The following is a 9,777-nucleotide window of genomic DNA, read 5'->3' on the forward strand; positions in this document are numbered from 1 at the left end:
AGAGGCAACAGAGGAAACCGATGGCTTTGGTCTCACATCCAGCGGTCGGACCCAGTACAAACTCTGATACCGCTGTGGGAGGAGCTGCCAGGACAGGAACCCCCAGCATCCGCCATTACACCTACAATATATACTGCATACCAGGAGGGCGATTCTCCTGAATTTCCACATTCCTCAGAAGGGATGGGCCATCTAAAAGAGAACCATGTCAGGCTACTTTCACACTTGCGGCAGAGTGATCCAGAAAGCAGTTCCGTCAAAACGTATGCCAACTGATGGCATTTGTAAGACTGATCAGGATCCTGATCCGTATGATAAATGCATTGAAATGCCGGATCCGTCTTTCCAGTGTCATCCAGAAGGACGGATCCGGCACTAATACATTCCTATGGGGAAAAGAATGACGGATCCGGCATTCAGGCAAGTGTTCAGTTTTTTTTGTCCGGAGATAAAACGGTAGCGTGCTGCGGTATTATCTCCATCCTGATCAGTCAAAAAGACTGAACTGAAGACGTCGTGATGCATCCTGAGCGGATCGCTCTCCATTCAGAACACATGGGGATAAAACTGATCAGTTATTTTCCGGTATGGAGCCCCTAGGACGGAACTCAGTGCCGGGAAAGAATAACGCCAGTGTGAAAGTGCCCAAGAGGATGCATCTTCCACTGGCCTCAATGACTCCCATACTGGACCCTACATACCTCTTGGCTGGACAGATGTGGGTCACATGGCCTGTTCTTGGCCAATAAAGCTGAGACGGGGTCACCAGGATCAGGACAGGGGTTAATGAGGGCGTTCAGGAGATGAAATGGCACCCACCTACATAGGGTTGTTCAGGGTTTCCAGAAACTTGAAGGGGATGTCCAGGATTTTTATATTGATGGCCTATCCCCAGAACAGTCCATGGTCTGACACCCTGCACCCCCACTGATCTGCTGTAGGCCCAGAAGTAAAGAACTCCGGCCATTTTGTAGTGGATAGAGCCGGTAACTGCAACGCTGCTCCCATCGAAGCGAATGGTAACTAGCTGCATCCACTGCACAACATGGGAGTTCTGGCGCCAGCTCTCGGCACAGCATGGGTGCCGGGTGCCAGGTCCCCCATTAATCTGATATTGACAGCCTACCTTTAAAACAGGCCATTGAACAATCCCTTTAAAAACAGGGAATGGTACAACATAATGGATCTGGTGGTCTTCATTGATCCTGCAGTAATGATGTCACCGTACGTCATTCAAGTGACTGCTGCAACCAATCACTGGCCTCAGTGGTCACATGAATGACGTCTTAGTGGCAGGACTGGTGAGTGCTAGCGAATTTAAAGGGTAAGTAACTTACTTTTTATGATGTACCATTTCTGAAAATCCTGAACAACCCCTTTAAGGAAGCTCTTTGTATAAGACATGTATCCTCTTAAAGCCTCTATCCTGATAGGTCAGTAGTAAATACTGGAGCAACTTTCCTTACAACTCTGAGGTCGAGTCACCCCTCAGTTATTCTTCCTGGAAATTCATGACCGAATTGACAACTGTTGGCAATTCATTCATACGTTTCCAGTAGGAACAGCAGAGGATTGATAGCACATAGTTCTAAGAACAGAGGCACTGGTATTCCACGAGGGGGTTCGAGAATTTGCTAAGACATTGTAGGATAGCAGAGAGAGACAACTATTCACTGGGGGCATGCTCCTCTGTAGGCTTCTTAGAATAGCGCCACCCCTGTCCCCAGGTTGGGTCTGGTACTGAAGCTCAGCCCTATTCCTTCAATGGAACCAAGCTGCAATACCAGGCACCCACGGACAGGTGGGGTGAGCCGTTTGTTTGTTTTTTTGGGGGGGGGGAGAAAGCAGCCCTGTTTTCTAATCCTGGACAACCCCTTTAAAGGGAACCCGTCACCAGGATTTTGTGTATAGAGCGGAGGACATGAGTTGCTAGATCGCCGCACATCTGCAATACCCAGTCCCCATAGCTCTGTGTGCTTTTATTGTGTAAAAAACCCGATTTGATACATATGCAAATTAACATAAGAGTCATATCTTACTTGTGTGACCGGAGAAGAGTCATATTTTCAAGCTCTGACTCTTCTCAGGTTAATTTGCATATGTATCAAATCGGTTTTTATACACAATAAAAGCACACAGAGCTATGGGGACTGGGTATTGCGGATGTGCTAGCGGCCATATAGCAACCCATGTCCGCAGCTCTATAGACAAAATCCCGGTGACAGGTTCCTTTTAAGGGCTGAGCAACAATTAAAATAATCAGTCACAGCCTTCCTAGAATACAATATACAATACAACACATGTAATGCAGTTCTCATAGCCTTCAGAGGAGAACCTCCGAGGTTAGGCATGCAGGGTCCCCATATAACGTAGCGGGGGGGAGGTATCCAAATACTAGACCCTCACCCTTGGAGCAGACCCCCTGAGACGCAGCGACCGCACTGCCCAGGATCACTTCATAATCATTTATTTTGAAAAGGATTTGGATGGCCGTGTTACAGATAATGCGAATCTGAAATTAGTATCAAGAAATAAAAGAAGGCAGAAATCAAGTTTTTCTCTTCTGGTCGGATTCCACCCGGACAGAAACGACGGACGATCAGGGGACAACATGGGACGAAAATTGGTTATTGAGATGACAGCATAAACCCGGAGAGGCGCTCCGCCATATAGTACAAACTTAGAAAGACGGGAGGAGGTCACTGCAGTCTGCGATAGCTCTTACATAACTCGTGGTCTCTAATGTCGCCCCATCCCCCGTTTTTCACGTGAGGCGACAAGGCCGCCATGGAGTATCGCTTGCTGATCACCAGGTTTTCGGGGAACAGGTAATCCTGGTTGCCTGTGAACAGAGCCTCCAGTTTGGCACTTTCCGTCGTCGGTTTACATGATTTCTTATGGTGCATTCCACAGCTTCCCGTGTGATAAATCCTGGGAACCTCGGGGACCAGAACCTTCAAGAACTTAGGAAGACAAGTGACAGTCAGATGCTGGAGGGTCCAGTCCCAGTTATAGTCGTCGTAAGAGCAAAACGCGTCCGTGCACTGGATGAGTCTCTGGTAGGTGTCCCTGCTCATGGCCATCCCCATGTTGTGTTCTGTCGACTTCCAAGTCTTCACCTCCACTTTATCTGCTTTCTCGGAGAAGGTCTGGAGACGGGTGTAGGTCCCGAGGGTCAAGACGTCACAATCGGGGCATTCCTCGTTCTTCCTGCTCCACATCTTCTTGAGGACGTAATAAAAGTCGGGGGCCAGGTAATGATCTTCTTCGATTAACAGGACCAGACCCTTGTGGTCTTTCAAGGCCTTGATCTTCTCCCAGACGAAGTGCAGCTTCCACCACCAGTGATGCTTCGTCTGGGAGAACTTGGCTTCTCTGTAATGTCCGAACGAGTCGGGGTATTCGGCGTTGATGCAGCCGAGCCGGATGGCGTCCTTCTTCTCGATGTCTCTGGGACAATCCTTAGGGTCATGCCCCGGGAATTCATTCGGGTAGAGCTGGATGCTGAAAGGGAAAAATATCTGAAGCACTTGACAAAAATCCACACCGGCGACAATCTGGTTAATTTCCGGCGACCAGTAGTCGTGGCTGAATATCAACAAGACGTTCTCTATGCCCTTGGCTCTGCGCAGAGACTCCAGGAGGTAGCGCAAGTACTCGGGACGATTGTGCACCTGCACTACGATCACTACATCGTCCACAGGACGTTTTATGGTGTCCGCATTTTTAACGGTTTGGTCAAAGTTAAGCTGGAAAACCACCGATCTGTACACCAGGGTCATGTTATCCACTTCCGGCTTCTGTACTTTCTCCGCCGCGGACTCGTTGGCCATTTTCCTGATCCCCGGTGACACATGCGCCCTGCCGTGCGGCTTCTCCAGCTCAGCGTCTTGCACAGCGTCTTTCTTTTGTTTCCCGCTGCTCCACAGGGCCAAGCCGCAGGCTACCACCACCAGAGCGAGGACGACGACTTTCCTTTTATATATTCGGCACCTCATGATCTGCAGCAGTTGGAGGGAGGGAAGTTGTTGGAGTAACGCACACAGGGCCTGCCTGTGCGATCCAAATCAAAGCCCAGACGGAAACATTAAAAAGAACAAATCTCTTTGGCTAACTCATCTTCCCATCTGACGAGGATATGAGTCGCAGCTCCATGTGGGCGATCAGATGCATCCCTTATCCGTCCCGGCCTCGCGCACAGCTCAGCGGCTGGGAACGGGCTCCATTAAACATCTGCTACTTCAGGACACGCTCCCCCTGCAAAGAAAGAGAATAAAGATAATCCTGGGAATGAACGGTAAAGCCTGCACATAGGACATGACAGAAGACGGAGACCTCAGAAGGGGTCACCGGTGAGGACACGTGAGCCTTCATCATGCCCGAGTGAACCTAAAGAGGCCGGGGGAGTAGAGATGCCCGCTGCCCCTTCTTTCTAGTCTCCACTCACAAACTTGAGGGCAACACACGTGTCAGAAGTTCCTTGGACCTAAACTTGAGATAGGAGGAGGATAATAACGGATGAGCCGCGGCGCCATCAGGTAGGACCCCAACTAAGTGTCTTCAGGAAGATGTTGCTGCGGCTCATCGCGCGTTATCTTCCTCCTATCTCAACTCGTCATCCTGCACGCAGCGCCAGCATCATATGCTACACGCAGGTTCGGATGTTGCGCTCCTAGAAGAACCCCACAAGGTGAGCGCCACTGATTTGGTCTGTCTCCATCATTCCCATAGCGCTCTCGTCTTCTCTAATTTCAGTTGAACCTAAACTTACACTTTTAAAATGTTGTCCAACTTTATGTTTGTTTTTTTTAAATATCCCACCACATTCAGAGGAACCTGTCGATGGACGCACACTTACCTTCTCGGCTCCATGGGTCCCTGCAGGTAAACCTCCTACATGGATGGGGTCACATTCGCCCCTGAAGCCAATGACGTGTCACTATGGATGATGTGCCTCGCCACAGAGGCCAGCCATTGGCTGCAGCAGCGCATGTGAACAGTGAAGGCAGCAGTGGACCAACAGAGCCGGAGCACAGATTTTGTGTGGGGGAGGGGGCGTCGGGAGCTTGGGATACTCAAATTATAGAAGTTCAAGCTGGACAACGCCTTTAAGAAACCACAAGTCATTTCTCAGCGGAACTTTCTGATCACAAATTTGCTTGCATCAAGCAGACGTCTAACCTCTACAGCGCGCACATCTCACAGTGAGCGCGCATACAGCCCATCTGTAGCAGACCGCCACCGGGACATGCTCACCGCCATACAGAGAACCAATGCAGCTGAGATGGCAACACACTGCACCAAGAACAGAGCTGCGATGATACAATGTATCACTGACTGCCATGCAGACGGCATGCACCACATACACATGGGCGCCCTCTGTCCGTATGTCTTATAATATCACACTAATCTCCTTTTCCAAAAGCCCCTGAACTATTTGTGGTAGGCCCCTGTACGTTTCATCATAAGTCACCGCCTGCGACGGAAAAGAAACCCAAGTGTGCAACCAAGGTATCTCCCACGGGAACAAAAGATTGGCCATGTTGAAATCCAACAGCCCGATCCCTCCCTATGCTAATATCGGTCATCAGGGGAGAGTCTAGTGACCCCCATACTCCTCATTAGATGGTCAGACAATCCCGCCAAAAAGAGCAGGTTCGGATGATATTTACTTAAAGGGGTATTCCGGGAGCCAAAACCCGTAACTCACCTGTCAAAGCAAGTGTGCAATGTACTTACTGTTCCAAAGTCATGTAGATCAGCCTCTCAGGAACCCAGTCAGGTAGCGCTCCTCTTCTGGAAATTCTGCCGGCGCCTCGTCCTTTACCAGGTTTGCGGACGGGTCCAGAACTCCTCCTCTCTCTGGAGCATGCGCAGATGATGTGGATTCAGGAGTTGAGCATGCGCAGGGAGAGGAGCGGTTCTGGCCAGAAACCTGGTAGGACTTTCAGAAGAGGAGCGTCACATGACGCTGAGATAAGCGCATTAGAAACTTTCTTCAGGCGAGTGACGAGTAACTACAAGGGGTTGTCCAGTTTCAAGAGGAACCCTGACAACTCTGGGGATCAACCTGCAATAAAGAACAGGTGACTACTTACCTGCTCCGGTTCTCACACTAAAGCCGGGAGAACCCGTCAGGTAAGTAGCCAGCTACTCTTTATCACAGGTGGATCCGTTTCCTCTTGACGACCCCTTTACGTTGGGTTTTCAGAAACCCCCTGGAAAACCCCTTTCGAAAAGCGTACGTCTTCCCTCGCATCCTGTATCACACTCCGCTCAATTCTGCCGGCTTCAGAGCTGTAATCTCTCAGCATTTCCTGCCTGGGAGGGCACAGAGGTCGGATGCAGAGACATCAAGCCTCCCCCCTGGATTACAGGCGCTCAGCCAAACCATTACACAGTTTCCAATGGTATCCAGCAGAATAAGGAATGCAGCTCTGGAGTACAATACAAGTCTAATCACAAAGTTACTGAACTTTTCCTGTAGATGAGGTGTATATAAGGGTAGAGCAGAGCGGGGCGCGGGGGGCACGGCGGTGACAAGCTCGCTGGAGGTCTGTCCTTACCATAAAGCGCGCCCACCGTAATTTAAAGGGGAAGTATTAAAAAGGGTCACCCCTGTGCTCTGCCCGGGCCCTAGGGGGCGCTCCCCCCCAAAAAAAAAATCCCACCTCAGCAGTGGTCAGGGACACACTCCAGACTGGGAGCACTGGTTCTACCTGCTGCCATCCACAGCCCCGGGCAGGACGTGCCCCCAGCTGCCGCCCAGGATACAGAGAGCGGGGGGGGGGAACCAACAACCCCCATCAGGCACGCCACGTCATCACCAAGCCCTCAGACGTGCCAGGCGGAACCCCGGCCCCGGTCACCTCACCTGAGGCTCGTGCTGCCGTCCTCCTGTCAGCTCCGCGCTCGAGTCCCCGCCACCCCACCGCGAGCTCTGACCCAGCAGCGTCTCCCCCGCCGGCTCCGCCCCCTCACCGCTTCCATTCGCTGGCACAGGTCGTGACGTACCGCTGCGGATTGGGAGCCACTCGCGACATCAGACGTAGGGTAAAAAGGGTTAACAGGGCACGTCTACGCCGATTGGACAAGGCTCAGGAAGCGGCTCTCACACTAACCAATGGGGTTTAGGGGGCGGGACATAAAAACAGCATTTCTGAGACGTGGAACCAATAAGAGGGCTGGTCACCAGAAAAGGCGGGACTTCATGAAGGCGGACAGCCAATCAGAAGGTACGCTTTGAAAGCTGACCCCGTTCAAGGTATTGGATAGCCAATGAACATTGGTAATGTGTCTAAGAAGGCGGAGCCAGTGTAACATGACGGCTTAAGGAGCAAATGAAAATCGGTATAGGTCTGTAATGGGGGCGGGGACTGGGAAACAGGTGGTATATAAGATGATGTATGTGCTGCTCGGAGGCTTCGACAAAATGGCTTCCTCATATCAGCTTTACCATAGCCAACTGCTACATGCCAAGTCAGTGGTATGTGCAGCGTTAGGTGACGTCATCGCTTACACATGACTCCAAGGGATTTTATTATCCTAGGAAACCATGGCTGCTGAGTTCTGAAACAGCCCTGGGTTGTGTCTGGTATTGCAGCTCAGATCCATTCACTTTAATGATGTAATACCAGACACAGCCTGTTGACAAGGGGCGGCACTGTTGCCAAAATAAATAAGTAAAGCAGCAGCCTGAGTGTCTGAGACGCGATCTGATGGACACAGTTTTTCATGGCCATTTTTGCATCCATTTTCTGGCAGCAAAAAAATGGTTGAATTTCATTGGCTTTTTATTTTAAAATAAAATCCCAACCCCTGCAGTATACATAATGCCCCCCGGAGTGGCCCCTGCAGTGTATATAATGCCCCCCGTAGTGGCCCCTGCAGTATACATAATGCCCCCCGGAGTGGCCCCTGCAGTGTATATATAATGCCCCCCGTAGTGGCCCCTGCAGTATATATAATGCCCCCCGTAGTGGCCCCTGCAGTATACATAATGCCCCCCGGAGTGGCCCCTGCAGTGTATATATAATGCCCCCCGTAGTGGTCCCTGCAGTGTATATATAATGCCCCCCGTAGTGGCCCCTGCAGTGTATATATAATGCCCCCCGTAGTGGCCCCTGCAGTGTATATATAATGCCCCCCGTAGTGGCCCCTGCAGTGTATATATAATGCCCCCCGGAGTAGCACGAAGAGCGCTGGCTCTCAGGAGCTGCTGCGGCTCCCGGACCACAAGAGGAGAGTTGATAAAAATTTTTTTGCCTGATCTGAGGTCCGATTGGGGGGTCTGACCTAAGGTCCGATTGGGGGGTCTGACCTAAGGTCCGATTGGGGGGTCTGACCTAAGGTCCGATTGGGGGGTCTGACCTAAGGTCCGATTGGGGGGTCTGACCTAAGGTCCGATTGGGGGGTCTGACCTAAGGTCCGATTGGGGGGTCTGACCTAAGGTCCGATTGGGGGGTCTGACCTAAGGTCCGATTGGGGGGTCTGACCTAAGGTCCGATTGGGGGGTCTGACCTAAGGTCCGATTGGGGGGTCCGACCTAAGGTCTAATGAAAAAAAAAAAAAAACACATGGTTTTATTCTACTTCTGTAAAACATAGGTGCGTCTTATAGGTCGGAAAACTCTTCGCACAGAAGACAAGCCCTCACACCCCTCCGTCAAATACAATAATGTTTTAATTGTGCAAAAGTATAGAAAATAAAAATCTGATATCGCCGTAGTCATACTGACCTGCAAGTAACACAATTGCCGCTGCCCCCTCCCCCCCAAAGCGTTATAAGAACGATTAATCTATACAATATAGGTACCCAAAAAGTGAAAACTATAACTGTCCTGACAAAAAAAAAACAACTACACTTATGCAATTAAAAAGAAATGTCCACACAGGTCCGGCCCTTCAGAAGGCGATCTGCCCATGTAGCAGACGACCCCTGGGGTCACCTGTCCACGGTCCCACTGCAGCCAATCACAGACCTCAGCGGTTACATCGGCTTGAACGATACGTCACAGCTGGTCCCGCAGGGGTTACTGTGGTCCCCATTATTGAAGCAATTTTATATCACTACCATGCCATATTCTGATGGTGGTGGGGGGAGGGGAGCAATCTTGGGACCCCCGACAATGCTGACAGCCAAGATTCCTTTGGCACAGCGCCACCTGCTGTGCACCCCCAGTGAATGCGGCCGACTGTGACCCCTTAATTATGGAGGATGAGTGGGGTCCCAGTTGCCCACCTCTTCAAGCACCTGTCCATTCTGATTTAACGCTGCACCACCTTTAACTGGATATTTAGAAATCAGTTTTCAGAACCCCCCCCCCCCCCCCCACAAAGGCCATCATCACTGGATTGTTATTTTGGGATTTGAACACCTATTGTAGGAGCGACCCCTTCCCCCGCCCTGCGGGGTCTCAGCGGCAGGTAGGAGTGATACAGAGAGGGGATATTTTTCACATGGGCTACAAGTCAACTTTGGAAAAACAATAAACTCTCTCCCCTCGGTGGCATTTGGGATGTTGACGGCGGCGGCTGCAGCTCCCATCTGACATTGAGCGGCTTTCCCTTTTCTCCCTGAACCAGCAGCGAGTGTTTGTCAGTTTTGGTTGTGAAGCTACAGACCTCAGAGCAACAGCGAGGACTCCACTGGTTGTTTGTGTTGAGCGCCCCGGTCCTCGGTCCGACCATCGCTCACTATAGGGAGGCGTCATACAGAGGATTCCCAGAGCTTCCAGCCCAACATACAACAGCGAGGGACTGACGTGTGACAACGGGG

The 9,777-nt window shown here is 51.0% G+C and overlaps 1 protein-coding gene across 1 annotated transcript; it reads right to left on the reverse strand.

Annotated features, from left to right (window-relative positions):
* Positions 1-2,451: 2,451 nt before the first annotated feature.
* On the reverse strand, positions 2,452-7,025 carry MGAT2 (alpha-1,6-mannosyl-glycoprotein 2-beta-N-acetylglucosaminyltransferase). Its single transcript, XM_040411773.1, has 2 exons — positions 6,875-7,025; positions 2,452-4,257 (listed from the first exon to the last, which is right to left on the reverse strand). Exon 2 carries the CDS (start codon positions 3,996-3,998, stop codon positions 2,700-2,702), a length of 1,299 nt encoding a protein of 432 aa, XP_040267707.1. The 5' UTR covers positions 3,999-4,257; positions 6,875-7,025; the 3' UTR covers positions 2,452-2,699.
* Positions 7,026-9,777: the final 2,752 nt, after the last annotated feature.

Source organism: Bufo bufo, chromosome 11 (genome assembly GCF_905171765.1).
Source record: "Bufo bufo chromosome 11, aBufBuf1.1, whole genome shotgun sequence".
NCBI lineage: Eukaryota > Metazoa > Chordata > Amphibia > Anura > Bufonidae > Bufo > Bufo bufo.